The sequence below is a fragment of the Ovis aries genome, chromosome 20, assembly GCF_016772045.2.
Source record: "Ovis aries strain OAR_USU_Benz2616 breed Rambouillet chromosome 20, ARS-UI_Ramb_v3.0, whole genome shotgun sequence".
Taxonomy (NCBI): Eukaryota; Metazoa; Chordata; class Mammalia; order Artiodactyla; family Bovidae; genus Ovis; species Ovis aries.
Genome location: NC_056073.1, coordinates 37,047,999 through 37,072,479, shown reverse-complemented (window position 1 = coordinate 37,072,479; position 24,481 = coordinate 37,047,999). Strand labels below are relative to the sequence as shown.

Genomic DNA, 24,481 nt, shown 5'->3' with positions numbered 1-24,481 from the left:
TACTGATTGTCCATCAACAGTAGCTTCATTCCATAAACAATATTACATCCATATAAACAAGGAAGAGCTCTGAATACTGATGCCCAAAGGGCTCAAGAAGGGCTCAAGAATATATCGTCAAACTTACTTTACAGCAAGTCGATGTTGCTCGCTGGAAAGATCTTCAGCCCTTCGACCTAGTCCTATGAAAAGAAACATTTGGAAATAAGAGGTTTTGAGTGAAGTAGATCACTACATCCTAAAAGAGGCTGATAAAAACTCCTTTGAAAGAAATGATTCATTTTTATTTCACCAGTCATAAAGAGTCTCTGTTTTCCTTTTTTTTTTTTTAAGTGCCCTGGATCAAAGAGCTACCAATAAGTACATGAGTGAGAAGGAAAGTCTTTATAGGTTCTTAGGAAGAGGGGAGGATTCGGAGGTTACCCTTATTTAATTCACCAGTATGGACAGGGACCTACACTGCATGTATTCCTTATCACGCTTGTATATGTTTTCATTGCTACATGAGACACACAAGCCTGCCTCGCTGCCTGCACTTGCCTAACTACCACCCAGATTATGCTGGGTACACACACCTGGTACACGCTGAGAATGGAATGGAATGGGAAAGAAAGAGGGGACCTTCCTCTTCCAAAGGGGAAAAAAAAAACCAAACAGGAAATGTAACCCTGAATGCAGGGAAACACCAAAGAATTATCAGGAGTTTTTTCTTCTTTTAAAACGCACCCATGCCAGAACTCCCAACCAAATCGCACTTGTGCCTCCTAGAAAATGCTTATGTTAACTTACAGTCAAGGAAACCAGACTGTCATCTTAAAAGCAAAAGAATTCAACTTTAAAACTGTATATTTAGCTAAGACAGATTATGGTCAACAACCACCAACACAACTCAAAAACATGCCTAAGAGAAGGCAGAGTGTTTTTGGAATTTACTTGTTCCTCCCACACACAAGAAAGAAAAAAAGGCAAACAAACATTTTGCTGTGTGTAAGGGATATTCTAAAAACAAAAAACAGGGTAAACTGAGAACGCTTTAAAAAGTAAATTTAGGCAAAAAGCCTATGTATTAAAAACGAAAACAAGAAGCAGTGTTGATTAAACAAAATTACACTCACTTTTTTCTAAGATCTCATCAAATAGTCCAGCTCTGGCAATCTCAGGAGGGCTTCCCTGATAGTTCAGTTGATAAAGAATCCGCCTGCAATGCAGGAGACCTGGGTTCGATTCCTGGGTCAGGAGATCTGCTGGAGAAGTCATAGGCTACCCACTCCAGCAATCTCAGGAATTAAATTGATTTTAGCTTATTGACTTATGGAGCTAGTATGAGTCTATAACCACGATCAAATGGTTTTCAGGTACAAAAATATTGACCAGCTCACTCCATTTTGCCCACGACTTTGCCAGCTGGGGCACTAAATATCTCCTGTCCTGGGAAACCTCCGGGTTCTGAGCAAACCCGGATAGCTGATCAGTGTAGACAGACTCCATCCTCAGAATAAAATTACTCGGTTCTCTAGAGAATGACTAATCACCAAGTATGAACTGGGAATAAACAGGGTCAAAATGAAATCAAACCAGTTCTCAAGCTTTAAGTAAAAACAAGAAGCCTTGCTAGTGGGGACTAAATCTTCCCAATCTGTCAACACATAAAGAAGTTTCAGCAATCGGAAAGCATTTGTTAGAGCCCTACAAACCCAAAGAAGACATCCTTACTAATCGCACCTGCTTCTCTTAAGCCCATATTGAAACCTTCCTCTTGCGTGGAAATGCCACCCTCCTTTCCTGGAACCCGGTAGTAACGCTGGAAATAATCACATGTTCTGGCCATTATCAGGAAGGGCCCAAGTGAAGAATATGTTCAGTTTTTAGACAACCGGAAGATTCTTCCTCTTGCCAGCTTTTTATAGGTTTAGGCCAATCTCATAATATAATTTTCCAAGCCAAAAATAAAGGTAACTTAACTAGCCAATGCTGTTTCATCTTTTATTACCATCCAAGCTTCTCAGAGATGAACCCAAAGGAAAAAGGATGCCATTTCTTCTTGAAAGATTTGGAAATCAAGGGCAGAGAGTACCGCAAAATTAACTGAAATTTAAAACATCATACAGCTAAACCAAAACCCCACTGTTCCTGATGCAAATGTTTCAGCAAAGGCTACAGATTCAGCAATGGAATGGTAGGTAATGGCTGGGAAAGTAGAAAGCTATGATTAATCTGAGTTGCAAAAAAAAAAAAAAATTTTTTTTCCCAAGATATAACAAGATCTGCCAGCCCTTGTCTAAACGTTAGGCTGTGTATACAGTGGAAAAGAAGAACTCTGAAGGTCAAGCTCACTCTTAGACCCAAAAGGAGCGCTGCTGTTCTCACCGTCATGAACTTGGAATGCCAAGGTTGTGATCTTCTGAGTAACAATCATCAGAGGCCTAAAAGGAAGATAGAAAAAAATGAAGACTGGCCACCTCGCCACGGGAGAAAATGTTTATTCCATCTCTGGCCCTGGTAGTTTCTCATCTTGAAGGTTATTAAGTAAAATACAAAAACCATGGAATTCAAAACAATTTTCCCCTTCCAAATCACCTTGAATAAGTACAACAAGTGAACAGCAAGATCACCCGGAAAAGTCTGTCTTGCATTTTTATTTGAAGCTAAGTTCCAGAACCAACATTGCCAGCATCTCCTGGAGCTTGTCTGAAATGCTGAAGCTTATGCTCCATGCCCGACCATAAAATGAGAACCTGAATTTTAACAAGATCTCCATGGAATTTAAATGCACCTTTAAGCGTAAGCAGCACTAGTCTGGGAAACCCCCAATCCAGTGCCCTGGTTCCATCTGGATGGGTATATATTTTGACTTCTTCATCCTAATATGGTCTAACATGGTTTGTTCTATTTAAAGGCAATTCTTCCATGCACACGTAGTAAAGAAAAAGAAACACATTTGTAAAATGCAGCTTCCTGTAAATAAAACATTTAGTGACCTAAAATAGCAACAATCTTAATTTGAGGGGGAAAAAAAAAGCTTAAGAAGTGACACCCATGTTAACAAGGGTGCCAAGATAGTTCAATGGAGGCAAGAAGAGTCTTTTCAACAAACAGTGATGGGATAACTAGACAGCCACATAAAAAGCATACCGGAAGTAACTAAAGATGGTTCAAAGGCCTAAATGTAAGAGCTAAAACTACAAAACTCTTACAAGAAAACACAGGCATAAATCTTCATGACCTTCAATGTGGCAACAGCCTCTTAGCTATAATACCAAAAGCCCAAGCCTCTTAGCTATAATACCAAAAGCCCAAGCAACCAAAGGGAAAGAAAGTTGATTAAATGGATGTCATTAAAACTTAAATTTTTTGTGTTTCAAAGGACACACACCATCAAAAAAATGTGAAAAGACATTTCACAGAATGTACAAACATGTGAAAATCATATTTCTGCTAAGGAACCTGTACTAGACTACACAAAGGACTCTTCCGAATTAAAAATAAAAAGACCAAAATAACCAGTTTAAATGGCCAAAGGCTCTGAATGGACATTGATCTTAAAGAAGAGATACACAAGCGGTGAAGAAGCACATCAAAACATGTTCCACTGTCATCAGCCACCAGAGACACGCAAATCAAAACCGTGAGACACCACTCGGCAAGCACCAGGATGACCAGAATCAAAAAGACAGGTGGTTTTGGCCACGAGGCAGAGAACTGGAAGCCTCATACATTACTGGTGGGACTATTAAATGGTGCAGCTGCTTGAAAAGCAGTCTGGAAGTTTCTCAAAAGGTTAGACATAGAATTACCATATGAGCAAGCAATTCCTCTCCTAGGTATATACCCATGATGTGTCTACACATAAACTTGTACATTCATGTTCAAAGCAACATTATTCATAACAGCCCCAAAGGAACAACCCAAATAACCCAAATCTTATATAAATACATTTTATTTATCCATTCATCAGTTGATGGGTGTTTGGATTATTCCTTTCAGGCTGTTATGAATAGTGTTGCTCTGAACATGTATGTACAAGTCTGTGTGTAGACATATTTTTCTTTCTCATCAACTGATGGGCAAATAAAACATGATATGTCCATCCAGGGCTTCCCCAGTAGGCTCAGCAGTAAAGAATCTGCTTGCAATGCAGGAGATGTGGGTTTGATCCCTGGGCTGGGAAAATCCCCTGGAGGAGGAAATAGCAACCCACTACAGTATTCTTGCCTGTAAAATTCCCTGGACAGAGGAGCCTGGTGAGCTACAGTCCATGGGGTCACAAAGAGTCGGACATGGCTGAGCACAGCACACACTCACACACACACACATGTCCATCCAACAGAATATTCAATAATTCAGTAAAAGCAACGAAGCACTGCCACATGCTACAGTACGGAGAGACCTTGAAAACATTATGCTAAGTGAAAGAAGCCAGACCCAATGGCTACATATTGTATGATTCCATTTATATAAAATGCCTAGAATAGGCAAATCCATAGAGAAATGAAATAGATTGCTGGTTGCTTTGGGTAGGAGGGTGATGAAAATGTAAAATTAACCACTGTAAATGGTTAGACTCTGTAAATTCACTCTGCATATTGCCAAAACCTGCTGAATTGTGTCCTTTAAATGGGTGAATTGTATGGTACCTGAATTATATCTCAATAAAGCTGCAGTTTGGTTTTTCCAATCATCTGGTCTAGCTCAGTACCTTTAACAGCTCTATTCTTGCCCCATAAGACAAGATAAAATCTCACCGCCCAACTACCATACCTTCCTCTAAACCTTCTAAGTTTAGCCTGGTTTTCTGATCTCCATCCTCATGGCTTCTTACTGAATTTGCCATCTCTAACCCGTATGTTCTGAGGGCTCATTTACATACAAAGCTGAGGTCTGGTCAATGTCCTTGAGATATTATCCTTGAGATAATATCAGGTTATCCTTGAGATAACCTTAGGGTGCAGCACAGCCTCTGGGCCCTGAGCTCTGGCCACGCCAGGTGTGGGAGGATAGGACTGGACACAAAGCATCCTTAGGCCAAAGCTGATATGTCCACTGTACCCAGCCACCTCTCTCTGAGGTCATTTTCCTCTTTAATTCCTCTGGTTCCCATTTCCATTTTCCATCTCTTTAAAAGAATGAACATGTAATATTTTCAACTACCAGTACAAACTAAGAAGATACACTATTTTAAAGAGCATGTCAACAAAGGCCCTTTGAAATCTCAACACCTACACCCAGCTTTATATCTTATTTGCAAAAGCCGCACTGCCAACATTTGAAACAAGAATCCTCACACTGAAAGGTGAAGAGCAGGGGAAGTGAGTGGTCTGCCTGCGGAAGGGAGGGGCAGCTTGCTCTCCGGGACTGGGGCGAAATAGGAGTGGTAGACAGGGGGCCCCCAGGGTGGTCACGCTAGGGCAGCAAGACAGCTCACAGCTGACACTGATTTTGATTACACTCTTATATAGTGGGGGGAAAAAAAAAAAACCTGCTTCCAGAACACGGAGGTTTGGGTCCTAAAACTAAGATACATCAAAACTTTCTATAAGAGCAATTTGGCCTTATAGACCGATATAACCTCACAGCTCATCTTCTTGATATTCTACCAGCCTTCTAACCCAGAATGTATAACAGATGCAGAGAGCTGTTTATCTTGAAAGGGACTCACTCTAAGCATCACATTCCAAGTAGTTGCCAAAGATGACCTTTTTTTCCCCAAAGCCTTTTTGTCCTGTAAGACTGTAAGTCTGAGGAATTAGTAATAGGACCTAAGCTCCCAGCCTTCTTTACACAAAGCCCAGCACAAATTATTTTGTATTCTGAGACACACATTCTGATGACCCATGCACTTTGCAAGCTTAGTTTCTACATTTGATTTAATTTATAACTTCATTCTAAAGGGGTTTATAACATTGATATATCCATAAAGAAAATGTGTCACAGAATTAGCTTGCTCTTCTCTCTCTACAGAAGACGGATGGATAAAGAACATACAGTGTATATATATACAATGGAATATTACTCAGCCATTAAAAAGAATGAAATGATGCCATTTGCAGCAACATGGATGGACATGGACATGCTAAGTGAAGTAAGTCAGAGAAACACAAATATCATATCACTTATACGTAGAATCTTAAAAAACTGATACAAATGAACTTCTTTACAAAACAGAGTTACAGACTTAGAAAATGAATATGGTTACCAGTAGGGAAAAATGAGGTGTAGTGGGGAGGATAGATTGGAAGTTTGGGATGGACATGTACACAATGCTATAATTAAAATAGATAACCAACAAGGACCTACTGTATAGCACAGGGAACTCTATTTTATAATAACCTAAATGGGAAAAGAATTTGAAAAAATGATACATATTTATAATTGAATCACTTTGCTATACACCTGAAACTAACATTGCTCATCAACCATATTCTAATATAAAATTAAAAAAAATTTTTTTAAGAAATGTAACATTTGTTTTCCTTTACCAGGGGTTAGATTTAATGTATTCCACAATTAGGCACATGTTCAGCAAAGCATTTAGTATCTATTCACAGAAACAATGGGCATGAGAAAGCAGCTCTCTGATTGGCTGCTGGGGATGCGTAATTGACCGGCTCCAGCTGCATCCTCTGGTTCCATTGCCTTGTTAGTGCTGAGCCCACAGCTCCTGAGGCTGTGTCCAGTCAATGACTGAGCACCCAGTAGGGCCCTCCAGGCCAGGTATGGTGCTCCTCAGCTTAGGATCCTAGCTTGAAGACTTATCACTGAACTCGCTGAAATATTACGAGAACTGCACTGCAGTCCAAGACCTCAGTCCCCTCCTTTCCTCTCCATCTCAGGGGTCAGACGTGCATTTCTGTCTGATGGCTCTCCCAGATGGAAGAGCCTCCCTGGTTAGTTGCCTCCATGTTTTCCCTCCCAGGTATTTCACCCAACAAACCTCATACTTCTGCTCCCACTTTGGCATCCACTTCTCACAGAACCCAGGCTAATAAAATGCAGAATACTAAATATCTGGATCAATGTAAATGAGTAACAGTTATTCCATATGAAATCTGTACCTTTAGGTCTATATAAGAATCATATTGTTATCATTCTTGATGAAAAAAAATCTCCCTTCTGGGAGCGGGGGGCAAAAGAAAGAAGCTATGGGTCAAATATTGTTACTCATCACCCAGACTATACTTTCAGTAATATAGTGTTTCTGTTTGAAATATCTGAAGAAAGTTCTAGCAACTTAAATAAGAAACAACTCACATGTGGGATCATGGGCTTACAAAACACACACTGGCAACCTGCAGGAAAGGAAATGGGGTAAGACTCCTACATTCTTACTTTCCTGTGGGTGTAAGGAACAGTGCCATATGCTCCTGCTCAGAGGATGTCCATTCTAAACACTTTTTCATTCATCAATTTATTTAAGCCGATGGGTAGATCAGATGCCAGACTCAGACGGCACAGCTTACTGAGACGTCAGAGTTACTGACTTAGGATAAAACTCAAATACCATAGTACCGTCCATGTTGCATTTCAATCAAAAAGTAATATAATCTAAGACACAGACCCCACCTATTTGCACATACTGGGCTGATCAGTTCAGTGACTGGGATTATAACAACAGAGGAAACTACATCTCCCATGGAACAACAGGGCAAATGAGCTCTCCTACCCCAAGGGGTGTGAGTGAGTAGTATTTCTAGAATGCCCAACAGGATAACCAGGAACACAAACGGCTACTGTTCCACTGGCGTAGGCTGCAGTTCACCATGATAAGCATGCAGTCTGCATTCAACTGTATTATATTTAAATGACATTTAGAACTTATTATATAAAATTTAAAAAAAAACAATTATTGAAATCACCAATAAAGACCGCTCCGCAACTCTAGACAGAATCACTGTCTTAGCATTTATTTCCCTCCACTCTTTTTCCCCCACACATGTCCACATTCATGAAAATGGAATCTCAATACCTGTATTTTTTGTGTGTGTGGTTTTGATTTTCCATTATATTGTAAGCATTTCCAGTGTTATTAGATATTCTTTGAAGACATCATTTTAATGGATGCATATTAGTACCAGAATTTATTTTTTAATTTTTTTGGCCACACCATGTGGCTTGTGGGATCTTAGTTCCCTAACCAGGGATTGAATCTATGACCTTAGCAGTGACAGCATGGAATCTGAACCACTGGACAACCAAGGAATTCCCATTTAGTATCATAATTTAACCATTCACCCCTTTTGGGCCATTTAGGATGTTTCCAATTTTGCACTATGATTGACAAGTTGAACTATTCATAAGGTGAACACACATATGAATAAATTTGACTTCCTTCAGGTAGTTCCTAGGAATTTAATATGATATAAACTTTGAAAAATTTCTTGCTTAAAATTTGTGGCTAAGTTGCCTTCCAGAACAGTTGTACCAATTTATACTCCCACTAGCAGCGTATAAAAGTTCTCATTTCATGATGTTTTCAAAAACACATGAGCAACTCAAATTGCCATCCTGATGACAGAGCAATTATCTGCCTGAATCTGGCCCTGTCTGCAAAAGGATTAAGGTTCCTTCTTGCTGTTTCTCTCAGAAGAAAAAACTCGATTTGCACCCTTCTGTGAGCAAAACACAATCAGTTCACGATCACAGACTTAAAAGGAATCAAGTATCAGCTTTATTACAAGCAATTGTTGAGCTTCCCCAGGGAGAACAGTTACATCTTCTCATATTTTTAATAACCTGCATTCACAGAGAAAACACGGAGGGCACTGGCCCCTGTGTGTACTGACACAAATGACATTAGCTTCACTAATAAACGTGAATCTGTGTGTCACGCTCACCATTCACACCAGCTTTGATTACTTTCAGAATGATAAATCTTCAAGCCCCAGAATAATCTGAAGTACAAGTTTATATGCTCTCCCAAATTAGAAACACATATACATCATTGTTGGAGAAGGGAATGGCAATCCACTCCAGTATTCTTGCCTGGAGAATTCCATGGACAGAGGACAGTCCGTGGGGTTGCAAAGAGTCGGACACAACGGAGCAATTAACACACACACATCACTGTAACAAGACGAACATAATCCAGTCTTGGTCAACTCCTGTCTGCGCTCTTGCCCTAAACAACAGTGTTAAGCACATAGGTTTGCATGCATGCTCAGAAGAGAACAGCTATTACATCAGGCTGCTGCCTTAAAACACCAAGTATAACTTCAAATCACTGCTTGACTCCTCAACAAAATCCTAAATAAGATTCTTCAGTTCAGTTCAGTCGCTCAGTCATGTTCAACTCTTTGCAACCCCATGAATCGCAGCATGCCAGGCCTTCCTGTCCATCAACAACTCCCGGAGTTCAGTGAAACTCACTTCCATTGAGTCAATGATGCCATCCAGCCATCTCATCCTCTGTCATCCCCTTCTCCTGCCCCCAATCCCTCCCAGCATCAGGGTCTTTTCCAATGAGTCAACTCTTCACATGAGGTAGCCAAAATATTGGAGTTTCAGCTTCAGCATCAGTCCCTCCAATGAACACCCAGGACTGATCTCCTTTAGAATGGACTGGTTGGATCTCCTTGCAGTCCAAGGGACTCTCAAGAGTCTTCTCCAACACCACAGTTCAAAAGCATCAATTCTTCAGCCCTCAGCTTTCTTCACAGTCCAACTCTCTCATCCATACATGACCACTGGAAAACCATAGCCTTGACTAGACGGACCTTTGTTGGCAAAGTAATGTCTCTGCTTTTGAATATGCTATCTAAGTTGGTCATAACTTTTCTTCCAAGGAGTAAGCGTCTTTTAAGATTCTTAGACCAACATAAACAGTAGTGTTAAACAAATTCCATTCTGAAAGAGAACTGCTGGTTGCTTGTATGTTCATAATGAGAATTGTTCCCTATTGGGGCTTCCCTGGTGGCTCAGACAGTAAAGAATCTGATGCACATTTGATTTCTGGGTTGGGAAGATCCCCTGGAGAAGCGAATGGGAACCCACTCCGATATTCTTGCCTGGAAAGTGCCATGGACAGAGGAGCCTGGAGGGCTACAGTCCATGAAGTCACAAAGAGTTGGACATGACTGACCCACTAACACAATGAGAACAGACATAAGAATCTCTCCTATGGACCATTTGTGATGTAAAGCACTTTGTCAATTTCCAGTTAGTTTGCACCTCTCCATTCATGTTTCTGACATTCCCCAAGAAGGTGGATTTGTATCAGTGACACTGTGCATTTAGGGTGACAGGGAAAAAAATAATGCTGCTGCCTAAGAATGCCCTATAATTAAAAAAAAAAAAAAAACATATCTTCCAAGAACTGAATAAAGTATGGTCACTTGCCAATTAGGGCTCTAAATCACCTTCGACGTACAAGAGCAGACACATTTTCGTTGTCTCCTTCCCCTAACAGAAGTGTCCCTTCTCATTCAAACAGTCTGCACTTTTATATATAAAGAAGAGATTTCTTAACACAAGCAGACCCAAAAAAATGCCAGAGGGTAAACACCACGTAAGGGAATGTAGCACAATTTCGCCTACGCCGCTGACAGTGGAGTGGACAGGAACTTCCATCCTCCCCTGCTCTCAAACCCCAAATCCACCCCGTTTCAAAAACACATGACTGTCTTCCCATAATGTGCCCTCTATCCTTCCCTTTTGGTAACTTTCCACAATTGCAATTATACTAAAAATGACGTAACAACCATTCGAGAGTTTTACGGACAAAACCACTGGAGGAGATGTCACCAGGGCAGGAAGGAATGTGGAGAGGGAGGCACTGTGTCCTGTGTGACCAGGAGCCGGGGACTGCATTCAGCAGATATATATATATGAAATCAGAACAATGGATATCCATCTCCTTGGGCCCCCATAACACAAATGGGTGCCTTAAAACAAACAAACAAAAAAAACTTACTGTCTCACAGTCCTGGAGGTCAGAAAGGCCACAAGCAAGGTGCTGGCAGAGCTGGGCTTTTCTGAAAGCTCTGACGGAGAACGTTCCATGCTTCTCCCTAGCTCCTCGGGGCAGACAGCAACCCCTGGGGTCCCTTAGCTTGCGGCTGCATCACTCTTATCTCTGCCTCTGTCTTCACGGGGCCGCCCCTCCCCCTGGGTATCTCTGTCTCTCCCGCGGACATCTTATAAGGACACCCGCCATGTGAATTTAGGGCCCATCCTAATCTAGCATGCCTTCACACTAACTAGTTACACCTGCAAAGGTCCTGTTTCTAAATAAGAACATATTCTGAGGCTCCAAGTGGACACGAATTAGGGGAACACTCGTCAAACCAGTTCATGGTGACACGCTCACATGCGACCTCCCTATGCAAACCTGAAATGGGTAACTGCGCGTGCATCCTTGCTGAGTCTTTCCTCACCCCTGTCTCCTGTAACTGTGCCTGCCGTCTACAGGTTCTCAGTCAGGTCTGCTGAACGATGAATGAAGGTACCTTCCAAGGCAGAACCCAAGCCACTTCGGAGCATGGATCTGATCGATGATGGCTTTGCTCTTACACAATCCCCATCCACTATCTCCAGAGTCGTTTTCTCCAACACGGATTGAGAAGGGAAGGGGAAGCAAAGATGCTTGCAAAGCAATCTTAATGCAAGATTTTCATTTTTATACTCCTGTCTCACTCCCTTTAGACTTGCTCAAATACTAGAGTATTTAAGTCTTTCATTTATGACGTGACAGGTGTTCTTCCCTGGTGGCTCAGACGGTAAAGCATCTGCCTCCAATGCGGGAGACCCAGGTTCAATCCTTGGGTCGAGAAGATCTCCTGGAGAAGGAAATGGCAACCCACTCCAGTACTCTTGCCCGGAAAACCCTATGGACGGAGGAATCTGGTAGGCCACAGTCCATGGGGTTGCAAAGAAACTGAACGACTTCACTTTCACTATGACGTGCCAGAAGCTCTTCTAAGTATGGGGAACAGGGGACACAATTCTGGAGTTAAACCAAAAAAACTGAAGTTTGTTGATTAAACTCTAAGGAGAGTTACGATGACCATTTTGAAATTACTTTTAATGCTATAACTTTGCGACTATGTTGCTAATCTTTGTTGCTCCCATATTTTCCATATTTTGCTAGCCATACACATCACTGACAAAACAGAAAGAAGTTTGTGAATTTGTTTCAAGAAAACTGAAAAATAGTGGTCCACAATCTGGGAGGAAAGGAATAAAGAAAGGATGCAACTCAAAGAGAAAAAGGCAAAACCCAGAGGACTGAGGGTAAGAGGAACTTATGCCCAGAAAGCCAGTCTGAGACCAAACTAGGGTTGTGGAAGTTTCAAGGCAACAGTTTTTGTGTTCCAAGCAACACTTTGCCTCCTGAAGCCTCGTCACAGTGGGAGCGTTTAGTTGCACAACCTGGGAAGTTCATACAAATGAGTGGTAAGTTGCATCCCTTATTTCATTGATTACTCTCTACCAACTCAGCCCATGAAAGGCAGGTCAACCTGAGAGGAGAACCCAGGCCCTCCCTGACCTCAGGCTGCCTGCATAGAAGAGAAGCGAAACTCTAAGGAAGTGAAGTGGAGAATACATGACGTGTAAGGAGGAGGAACTCTCCTTTAGTGCCCGTTCCTCAAGATTCGCAAAAAGCTGTTCCTGAAAGAACATCAACAGAGCACAAATTTTCCTCTGATCCACCGTCACCTTCACTAGGCGACCCACTAGGAGAGGGGGTGGCCCCCCGGGTGAAGGCCACGGTGACAGACACAATTTTACAAGGAGGATGGAGACCCCTGCTATGCCAGACAGTACCCTTCTGGTTGCCAGCAGCCTGGGGGAGCTGCAGAGGGGACCTGGGAAGAAGGCCAGAGCAGCCAGGGGGCACTCAATGGGGCTCACGGAGCAGCTGTTGGACTGGCCAAAAAGCTCATCTGGCTTTTCCGTAACAGCGCATGGAAAAACCCGAACGAACTTTTTGGCCAGCCCAATGTTTATCAGCTCCTATGGAAAAATTTTGTGTTATTAACTGTAAGAGATAAAACACCAACTCTGTGTTTGGGACCTTAGAATAGGGGTTGGCAGACTTTTCTGTACAGAGCATGATAGGAAATATTTTGGCTTCTGTAAGGTCGTATGGTTTCTGTCATAACTACTCAGTGCTACCACCGTAGCGCAAAAAGCAGCCGCAGATAACAAATACATGAGTAAGTGCCTGGGCATGTTCCAATATAACTACAGAAACAAGTGGCAGCCCAGACAGAGCCCACAGCATGTGGCTGGCGACCCTACCTTACGACAATGGCAGAGCTCACCATCCTACGGAGCAATCAAATCACCGCCCTCAACCTCACATGCACCGTCTTACCAAATGACTTAACCACGTCACTGATGACTCATACCTGTGTTCTCGATCTTTCCAGAACCCAGGGGACTGAGTCAAAGTCAGCCACCCAACCACCCCAACGCAAATGAGGATACTCACCCAGAAAAATCTGTAGTGAGAATTCCGTAGTGGAAGATGTAGATTCGACTGATGTGGCAGACTGTAAGGTAGCCCATTGCTACAAAAAAGGAGTATCTGGAACCAAAAAAACACACCGAGCATCAGATCATTGTGCATGCACTCAGCTGACTTTCTCTCCTTCACCCCCCACATGCGATTAGCCACAAAGTCCTATCTGGTCCACCTCCCCCCCAGCACATCCCTGCTCCTCACTTGCACACCCACGGCTCTCAGCCCTTCATCTTTCCTCTTCTGGACCACGGCAGTCCTTCTCAACTCGGGCAGCATGATGGAATCACCTGGGGAGTAACTGGCCCCACCCCTGGATATTCTAATTTCATTGATAAGAGATACACATGGCAGGTGTCACTCCAACGTGCAGCCAGAGCTGGGAACCACGGACCTGTAAGGTCCTGCACTCAGATCCTCCTCTTCACAAACCATCCTGTTTACACAGTGATCTTCCTAAAATATAAATCATCCTATTGCCAACCACTCCCTTCCTGAAACACTTTGTTCCTTGGCTTCCATTCTCCTTGTTTCCTTCCCAGCTCTCTGGTCAGTTCTTCCAAGGCTCTTGCTCAGCCTATCTTCCTCCCTCTACTCCTTAGGCGTCAGCAGTCCCAATGCGCTGCTCAGGATCCTCCCTGCTGATGCCTGAGGCTTCAGTTTCCACCTTCTCCTGTTCACTCCATGGCCTCCTACAGAGGATCATCCTACAGTGTAAACCAGCAATGTACACACACACACGCATGCATGCCATTAAGAACATTCATCAGCTTGTACATATACAGGTATGTGATCACCTGATTAACCACTGTCTCCCTTCCAAGCCGGAAAGCCCCATGAGAGTAAGGATGGCCAGGTGTGTTTCATTCACCACTAGCTGCGACTGTTGCCAGCGTTGAATGAACACACAATGAATGAATGTTTCTTGACTTAAAAGCCACAGGGTTCAATCTCTGGTTCGGGAAGATCCCACCTTCCCTGGGGCAACTAAGCCCACAGCTACTGAAGCCCACATGCCCTAGAGCCTGTACTCCACAACAAGAGACGCTGCGGCAATGAGAACTCCATGCACCCCAACTAAAGAGCAACCCTGACTGTCTGCAGTAAGAGAAAGCCTGGGCGCAGCAACAAAGACCCAGCGCAGCCACAGATAAATAAATAAAGCCGTTTAAACAAGTCTTGCTCCTCCGCCCCACGCCTACTCCCTACTGTCTAATCACATCAAGTCTCCTGAATACAGCATTCCAGGTGCCGCACATGCTAAGCTCTAGCTTAACAGTTCCTTTCTGGATCATCTCCAGCCACATTGCATGTCCATCATGTGCTAAACCACACCAGACTGCTCCCTTCCCACAATTAAATCCTGAATTTTCAGGCCAGATTTCTTTCTCTTTCCTCTGCCTGCAAGCCTTTGCTCCCTCCTATGGTCTATCTGGACACAAATTATCTGACATGGCTGAGCTCTAATGTCATTAGCATAGTCTTGCTCCATCCACCCCACCCCAATGCCCAACACAATTCACTGCTCTACTGCCTGTGTTCTCCAGTGCCCTATGCTAACATGTCATCATAACATTAAAATTACATGTATCTGTTTCTCCAATTCATTGTAACCTCGAGCACCCAAACTCTTGGCCATCAAGAGGTTCACTTAACTGTTAGTTGAAATGAACTAAACTGAGAACATTAAACACCTTGGAAGAAAAGCTATGACCAACCTAGACAGCATATTAAAAAGCAGAGACATTACTATGCCAACAAAGGTCCATCTAGTCAAAGCTATGGTTTTTTCCAGTAGTTGTGTATGGATGTGAGAGTTGGACCATAAAGAAAGCTGAGCACTGAAGAATTGATGCTTTCAAACTGTGGTTGTGGTGTTAGAGAAGACTCTTGAGAGTCCCTCAGACTGCAAGGAGATCCAACCAGTCCATCCTAAAGGAAATCAGTCCTGAATATTCATTGGAAGTACTGAGGCTGAAGCAGGAAACTCCAATACTTTGGCCACCTGATGAGAAGAACTGACTCACTGAAAAAGACCCTGATGCTGGGAAAGATTGAAGGCAGGAGGAGAAGGGGACGACAGAGGATGAGATGGTTGGATGGCATCATCAACTCGCTGGACATGAGTCTGAGCAAGCTCCAGGAGTTGGTGATGGACAGGGAAGCCCGGCATGCTATAGTCCATGGGTCACGAAGAGTCAGACACAACTGAGTGACTGAACAGAACTGAACTGAATGGTTTAGGAGCCCATCAAAAACAGACATAAATTCACAAGGATGATTTTCAAGCAAATGTAATAAAACTGGGAAGATGTATATTCTGATACCAAATGATGTTGAAATTCACAAATTCACATTAAAATAACTCATGAAGACTAGATCAACCTCAGGAATATTAAGAAGGGATAATAAACATTCATCTGGTAGCAAGGGAAAGCAGGATGCTGAGCCAGATACAGTAAAGCATTCCACAACTTTAGTTCTCTTCATTATTTGCAAGCAAAGATCTTACCACACAGAAATGATTTTTCCGTCCCTGGGTTCAACCATAACCCTTTCCAGACCAAGAAGATGGTGCACAAAGCAAATGTTTAAGAAAAAACTCCCTTATGAGCTGAAGTACTAGAATGGAGTTAGACCTTTTCCCTCTATTATCTGTTCCCCTTCCCAAGCCAGTTCACAAGGGTCAAGGCAGTAGCACAAAGAAGATTCAAGAGACTTTTCCAGAATCCTTTCTAATCAAAAGGAGCTACAACCAGGCCTTCCTGGGACCCTTCACCCAGAGAAAAAAGCAAGTTTAATTCAATTATTATAAAACGACCCACCTACCAAGGGTGGGGCCAAGTACTGAGTTCCCAAACAACAGAGAAATACATTCATTTCCCCTGAAAAACCTGAATCCAGGAGCAGCAGAAAGAGCGTGTTTTCTGGGCACAGACCAACATGAGTTCAAATCCAAGTACTGGCCAAACTCCTTTGCAGGTGTGAGAAGTCAGGCTAGTAGTTATCTTAGGAAGGAAGGGTGTGGTAGAGATTGGAACATGCGTGACGGTAACACAATCCTCACTGACCTTCGTGGCAGTTGCAGGGGTGTGTTCACTTTGTGAAAACTCACTGAACTGCAGAGCCATTTGTATACTCGGGGCTTTCCAGGTGGCACCAGTGGTAAAGAATCCGCCTGCCAATGCAGGAGACACAAGTGATTCGGATTCAGTCCCTGGGTGGGAAAGATACCCTGGAGTAGGAAATGGCAACCAACTCCAGTATTCTTGCCTGGGAAATTTCATGGACAGAGGAGTCTGGAGGGCTACAAAGGAGCCGGACACGACTGAATGGCTGAACACGTACACCCATTCACCTCTCTGAACTTTCATCATTTTCCATCTCAGGAAATAAAAATCTATATCCTATAGAGTTCTTCTAGAAAGAATATATTTGCTGTAATGATAGGAAATAGTAAATGTAATTGTATACTGATACACTCAATAAGAGTTTATATATCAAAATAATGAAATATATTTAAGAGAGCTTGGCCTCAAAAGTTGGTAACTGCATCACCAAGTTCCGACACGAGGCCTTCCATCCCAGGAGGTACTGTATTCTGTTCCAGTGGGTTCATACAAGGTAAGTGAAAACCCGTGATTTTTGCCCAACAGAGGGGCCTGGGAAGGAAACAGAATCGGTACCCCATGAACTCTCTAGATAAATCCTGAATAACAGGCAGCTCTGCAGTGGGTTAGGTCCGCATGGCAGCAAGTACCAGTCTTGCCCTCCTATTCCCAGCTATGCATAGAACACAACTCATAACTCAGGGAAAGGCGGAGGAAAACAATTCACAAAGAACCCAGCAATCTTGAAGCGAACTTAAGCTCAAACCATCCCCTGGTGGCTCGGTGGTAAAGAATCCACCTGCCAATGCAGGAGATGTGGGTTCAATCCCTGGATCGGGAAAATCCCCTGGAGTAGGAAATGGCAACCCACTCCAGTGTTCTCGCCTAGGGAATCCCATGGACAGAGGGGCCTGGCAGGCTACGGTCCATGAGGTCGCAAAGAATCGGACAAGACTCAGCCACTAAACGACAAACACCAGGACAAACCCCACACTGCGCAGGCGGGAAGCCCGACACGCAAAGAAGCCGCCTGGCTTTTCCAACCTCATGCCGCTGGAAACAGCCAGGTTTCCTGACCCCTGCCTGGAGTTTTTTCCCAGCAGCAAGAGGAAACAACTTCCCTCCACTGGGAAATGTGAACCACTCCTGACTTCGGCAGTCCTGGCAACCACACAAGCACAGACAGAGGAGAAGAATTTGTTCTGGCTTTTTTTCTTTCCAGTCTTAGGACACGGCCCTCTGCTACCACAATGTTATCATGAAGAAGCAAACAGTCGGAGCCTGCCCGTGAAGGGCTCTCCTTCCCAAGGCCGGAGGATTCCACTCCTGGCTGGAGACTAACACAGCGAGCCTGGAAATACCGCTGGACCCTCTGAAAAATGGACCCCACCTCACCAGCATCACACAGATGCAGGGAGAGCTGACAAATTATAGTTTGTAAGGTAGCTGGAAACCTGCTTTAGAGATGTGACATTTATATTCATCATTTAATTGCTTCCAGTGTCAAGTGGAGGAAAAGCCACACATTTTTACCTCCCACTGAAAAAGAAAGCATTTTGTCATAACATGAAGCATTTCCCAAATCCATTCTTAACAAACTGTAGAAATACAGATTTCCTATTTCCCTTCTGAAGGAATGACTCTATCCCTTTAAGGAAGACACTTAGCAGAGAGATGATTCAGTTCAGTTACTCAGTCGTGTCCGACTCTTTGCGACCCCATGAATTGCAGCACGCCAGGCCTCCCTGTCCATCACTAGCTCCAGGAGTTCACTCAAACTCACGTCCCTCGAGTCGGTGATGCCATCCAGCCATCTTATCCTCTGACGTCCCCTTCTCCTCCTGCCCCCAATCCCTCCCAGCATCAGAGTCTTTTCCAATGAGTCAACTCTTGAGAGAGATGATTAGAATTCAAATTTCCCAAGTTCATTTGAATATGAAGTTCAATGACTATCCAAGTTAAAAGCAGGCAAAAATATTTTCCCTTGCAAACCAAAAATGTATTGGAAGTAATTGCAAGATGATACACTAAAAAATTAAATTCCAATGCTTTTAAGAAGTAAAACTATTGTGCTAATAGTCTCATTAATCAAAGAGTTTTCCGAGGTTGAAATAAGACATTTGCTTTTCCAGAGAAGTTATCAAAAAGGAAGCCATCGAAGCGTGAATGTATTTTCAAGTATATTCAGTCATTCATTCCATAAATATTTACTGAGTCTTTACTTGTGCCAGGTATTGTTCTAGGCTCTGAGGCTACAATAGTGGAGAGAAAAGTCTTTGTTTTCACAGAGCTCACATTCCAGTGTTACTGAGAGGCTGAATTAATTCTGAGGTTTCAGAAAGACCACAGGAATCAGAGACAGTGCAAGACAGCCACTCCAGGTATTTTCCTGGATTGTCCAAGCATGCAGCCTTCAAGGTAGAATTAAATTACTTCTGCACTTTGAAGTCAAAATATCATAGGAAGAATATTTCTTCCTTTCTTAACACTTCTTTGGGCATATTTAAAGTATCCAAAGTTTTGACACATCATACTCAGAAAATCAGAGCCAAGTTCAAGATAACAGACATATCCATCACCCCCTCCCTAGGCTGATTCACGCCTCTCATGATCCCTTTCACATCTCCCTGAGCCATCTTGCTACCAGTTATCCCAATCTGATTTCTGTCACTACAGCTTAGTTTGCTTTTTTGAGGACAGAATTCGTGGGATCTCCTTCATCCAGCACATTGATGTTGAGATTCATCCATGGCATTGTGTATAGCAATTAGTCATTCTTTTTCATGGCTGAGTAGTATTCCATAAGGTGACCACTTTCCAGGTTGGTGCCATGACAAATAAGGCTGCCTAATTCTGATAAACTCTCCTTCCCCTGAATCTTAGTTCGCATCACACTTTTTTTTTTCCAAACAGCTTTCTCCGAAGACCCCCAGAATTTAAGGTTTTCCATCCTTCCCTTCAGATATCCCAGAGAACTTAGGATACCACATGTGGCTAAGGGAGAAGGCATCCCTTCACCCTGGAAACAGATTTCAAAGATCATGAAAAAGCTCACCTTGCATTGTTCATCCCCAGGGTCTTACCTGTGAATATTGGATATACTTGCAGTGACCATGATTCCATAGCACATTAACACCAGCACAAATAGATGCACAGAATACCTGCAGGACATCGTGGGGAGAAAGGGAGGACACTGAATGCATTTCATATTAACATACCTCTTGGCTGTCTCCACCTCCACTCCCACCAAAAAGCAAGTGATCAGTCAACTCATGTCTATTTAAGAGAAAATAAATCAAGCATTTTCATTCTATGCAAGTAAGATACCTTGAAATGACACTAGGAAGTCAGGACATAGATCTCCAGCTGCAGAGAAGAGAGTTCTTTCTAACTTTAAAGTATCAAGACCAAAACTGAGCTGACCCAGACGCCAACACTTCGACCTGGGGGTGATTCAAAATACTTATCATCCTTTCTCAAATTTTCATTGGAGGAGGAGGAGCCATAAGCTGCTACTCTGAACAAATTCCCTCAAGTTGAACTTCCAGAAATGTTCATTTCTAGAACTTCTTCCCCAAGAAGTATCCCTCCCAGGAGATCTGCCCAGCTTACCTAGTAGAGAAAAGGCTTTCCCTGCTAAAGAAGGACACATTCCCGAAGACTGGCCCTAAAACTATTCTTCTACTCTAAGTGCAGGATTAATGCCAGTATCTCCAGCAGTGATGCAAGAAAAACACCAATAGCTATAACAGTTAGGAAAAGTTCCTTGCTGGGAAAATTTAACCTTAGAGCATTCCATTTACATGACCCTGGGTGAGATCAGCAGAAGTCTAATTTTAAGAAAAATTCACTGAATTAACTTCTGTTAGAGTCAATTTATTGGTTTCAGTTTCTGGAGATTCCTGCAATATCCCCATTATTTTACAATAAGAGTAAATGTCATATTTTTTCTTCCTTAGTATCTGGGAAATGCCAAGAATATCTCCACAAAACACTCAAATGATAAACATTTAGAATGTAGGAGGTTCATACTCACCAGCCAAAACAAAAGATGACAAAATAGACGCCAAAAATGGTGGCAAATGCATGCCGGACATCAGGACTGGTTTTCCCGGGACTCAGGTAGAGGCGGAACCAGAAAGCTGCACACAAAGCGAAGAGCTGGCAGGCCACAAAATTCACCTGGACGGGGAGAGTGAGAATCAGAACCTTTGCTGTTTGGCCTGTGTGTGGATTTTCTTTCCCTCCTTCTTGCAGATTCTACATCAAGATGTCTCTCAGACATGGATGTTTTGCTCGGTAGAGCACTCGTTTGGAGGAGGTTAAAAGATAACCATACCCTCATCTGGTAGAAGAAGTGACCAACCCAAAAGTTTCTTCTCCAATCCTTTGAGATGAGGCAAAGTTGCTTTCCCACCAACAAACTGGAGACTTTCTATTGGAAAGAGCCTTAGTTGACTGTGAGGTCACTTTGCTGAGCGTCTTCCCTACCCCCAGCCCTTTGCATTATCCTAAGATAAAGAACGTATTCTTTTTGAGGTGCAGATGAATCAAATCCTTGAGGCTTCCTCACAGTGAAGTGAAGTAACAGTTGCTCAGTTGTGTCCAACTCTTTGCAACCCCATGGACTACACAGGCTATGGAATTCTCCAGGACAGAATACTGGAGTAGGTAGCCTTTCCCTTCCCCATTGCAGGCAGATTCTTAACCAGCTGAGCCATAAGGGAAGCCCAAGAATACTGGAGTGGGTAGCCTATCCCTTCTCCAGAGGATCTTCCTGACCTAGGAATCGAACCGGAGTCTCCTGCACTGCAGGCGGATTCTTTACCAACTGAGCTATGAAGGGAAGCCCTGTCCCTCACTGGTACCTAAGAAAGCAAATGCTCCTCCAAAACAATCATCAGCTGGTTTGGGGAGGCTTTTTTTTAAGATTTTTTTTTTTTAAATTATGGACCATTTTTTTTAAGTCTTTATTGAACTTGTTATAATATTGCTTCTGCTTTGTGTTTTGGTTTTTTGGCCCTGAGGTATATGGGATCTTAGTTCCCCGACCAGGGATCAAACCTGCAACCTGCTGCAGGGAGTGAAGTCTTAACCAGAGAAGTCCCTCATCAACTGTTTTCTGACTCTAATTTTTCTCATTTTAAATTAACACCAAATAAGAGATTGCCCAAATCCAAGGGGGTACTCCAAAGATGCTCAGAAAAAGAGACAGCCCTGTATTAAACTTTCAATATCAAGACTATCTAGTTATGTAAAATACGCACTATATTTCCTTAGAAAAATCTCAATGACTTCTCTCTCAAAAATATTTCACCTAAAAGAAACTATAAAATATTTATAATTTCCTGATACCCTTAGGTATGCAGAGTACATCACGAGAAACGCTGAGCTGGATGAAGCACAAGCTGGAATCAAGATTGCTGGGAGAAATATCAATAACCTCAGATATGCAGATGACACCACTCTTATGGCAGAGAGTGAAGCAGAACTAAAAAGCCTCTTGATGAAAGTGAAAAAGTTGGCTTAAAGCTCAACATTCAGAAAACTAAGATCATGGCATCTGGTCCAATCACTTCATGGCAAATAGATGGGGAAACAGTGGAAACAGTGAGATAGTTTATTTTGGGGGGCTCCAAAATCACTGTAGATGGTGACTGCAGCCATGAAACTAAAAGGCACTTGCTCCTTGGAAAAAAAGTTACGACCAACCTAGACAGAATATTAAAAAGCAGATATTACTTTGCCAACAAAGGTCCATCTAGTCAAAGCGATGATTTTTCCAGTAGTCATGTATGGATGTGAGAGTTGGACTCTAAAGAAAGCTGAGTGCCGAAGAATTGATGCTTTTGAACTGTGGTGTTGGAGAAGACTCTTGAGAATCTCTTGGACTGCAAGAAGATCAAACCAGTCTATCCTAAAGGAGATCAGTCCTGAATATTCATTGGAAGGACTGATGCTGAAACTCCAATATTTTGACCACCTGATGCGAAGAACTGACTCATTTGAAAAGACCCTGATGCTAGGAAAGACTGAAGGCCGGAGGAGAAGGGGACAACAGAGGATGAGATGGTTGGAGGGCATCACCAACTCATTGGACATGAGTTTGAGTAAATTCCGGGACTTGGAGATGGACAGGGAAGCCTGGCTCTGGGGTCCATGGGGTCGCAAAGAGTCGGACACAACTGAGCTACTAAACTAAACTGAACTGATACCCTTAGGAAAGAGCAAGGGACTTAACACAAAATATATTGAAAGGTTTAATCATTAAACTAACCCTAGAAAAGTCCTTTAGACTTTTCAGAGTATTCGGAATGAAAACTTCAGCATCAGTTTGCTTTTAGAAGGGATCAAGAATATAGTATCTGAATAAATCATCAACTTCAGCCTTGACAGTTTTTCACACTACAAAAAAACTGTGGCTGTTGATGAAATTCATCAGGGTTATTTTGCTCCATAGTAGGGCTGGAGGTAGGCGACATCAGCTCCATTCCAGCTTAACTGTTTTCACAATAAGAGTCCTTATAATTCATAGGAAATACTTTCAGAGAATTTTATTTTGAAGGATTGACTGTGCTGAGTTTGGAGATCGTTCTCCACCAGTCTTTCCAAAAACGTGTTCCCACTACTGTTCCACCCTCCCTCTCTACCCTGAAAGACAGAGAGGAGGTGAAGTCTGATCCTCTCTTGTGTGATATGGTCGTATCTCTTTATAGACTAAATGTACAGCCAACAACTCACACATAGGGACTTCCCTAGCAGTCCAGTGGTTAAGATTTCACCTTCCAATGCAGTGGGTGCGGGTTTGATCCCTGGTCAGAGAGCTAAGATCCCACGTGTCTCAGGGCCAAGAAACCAAAACATAAAACAGAAGCAATATTAAAACAAATTCAATATAGACTTTAAAAAATGGTCCACATCAAAAAAAAAAATTCTCTAAAGAAAAAAACCTCATGCACACACAAACAGAAAACAACTGTCTAAGCGAGGTTCTGAATGTAAAGGAATTAGCAACTAGAAAGTCAAAGTTACGACCATCTGTAGGTGATCAATCACGTGTTCCTTCATTCTCTCAGCCCAGGGACCAGTCCACAGTGGAGCACAGTGACTCAGAAGTGCAAACAAGGAGGAATCTGCTCCATTCTTTCTGGCTGGCCAGTAATCACTGAGCATCCCAGGCCACGAGGAGTGATTCAGAAAGGCTACCCATTCCAGTATTCTGGCCCAGAGAATTCCACAGGCTGTATAGTCCATGGGGTCACAGAGAGTCGGACACGACTGAGTGACTTTCACTCACACTCAGGGGCTAGAACAACAGTTCTCAGAAGTATGGCCCTTGCCCAGCAGCCTCACCTGCAAACCTGTTAGAAGCACACACTCTCAGGTCCCATCCCTGACCCATTAGAGATTTCCAGGGTGGGCCCAGAGATCTGCATGTATCACACACACACACCCCGACCCCCCGCAAGAGACTGTGATGTACACTCAAGCTTGAGAGCCCCTGAGCTGGAGGAGAGAGAAGCCATCATCTTTGCCTGCGGGAGCTTATAGTCGACCTGGCAACAGAACAGATAACCCACGAGTAATTGTAAAATGACATTAACACTGTGTGCCCTTTACACCCAAAGTAAATGAGAAGTTCACGGTTAAGGTGGGATGCGATTCAGATGGACAATCAGGAAATAAATGAAAACTGAGGAATGTTATGAACATTTAAAAATACTGTTGCCTAGGCCCTATCCTCAAGCATTCTGATGTAGATGGCCTGGCGACAGGACTTTTCAAAGCGTTCAGGTGATTCTTCTATGCAAGCAGGATGGAGACAACTTGGTTTAGAAGAATAGAGTCCTACAGATGCACCCATTATGAGCTGGACTTTTCCAGAATGAAAAACACAAAACACAGGGCAGAG

At 42.9% G+C, this 24,481-nt stretch overlaps 1 protein-coding gene across 6 annotated transcripts in view; it reads right to left on the bottom strand.

Annotated features, from left to right (window-relative positions):
* MBOAT1 (membrane bound O-acyltransferase domain containing 1) overlaps positions 1-24,481 on the bottom strand; it is a 114,581-nt gene that overhangs the window by 27,653 nt on the left and 62,447 nt on the right. For 5 of the 6 annotated variants that reach the window (XM_060403771.1, XM_015102825.4, XM_042237316.2 and 2 more), the window contains 5 exons: positions 20,606-20,751; positions 19,653-19,730; positions 13,430-13,525; positions 2,368-2,423; positions 128-182 (listed from right to left, as the gene is read on the bottom strand). In XM_060403771.1, the coding sequence (XP_060259754.1) occupies positions 128-182; positions 2,368-2,423; positions 13,430-13,525; positions 19,653-19,699 (254 nt within the window). In that variant the 5' untranslated portion in view covers positions 19,700-19,730; positions 20,606-20,751. The remainder of the gene's footprint in view (positions 1-127; positions 183-2,367; positions 2,424-13,429; positions 13,526-19,652; positions 19,731-20,605; positions 20,752-24,481) is intronic. The other variant, XM_060403770.1, reaches the window with a different exon arrangement.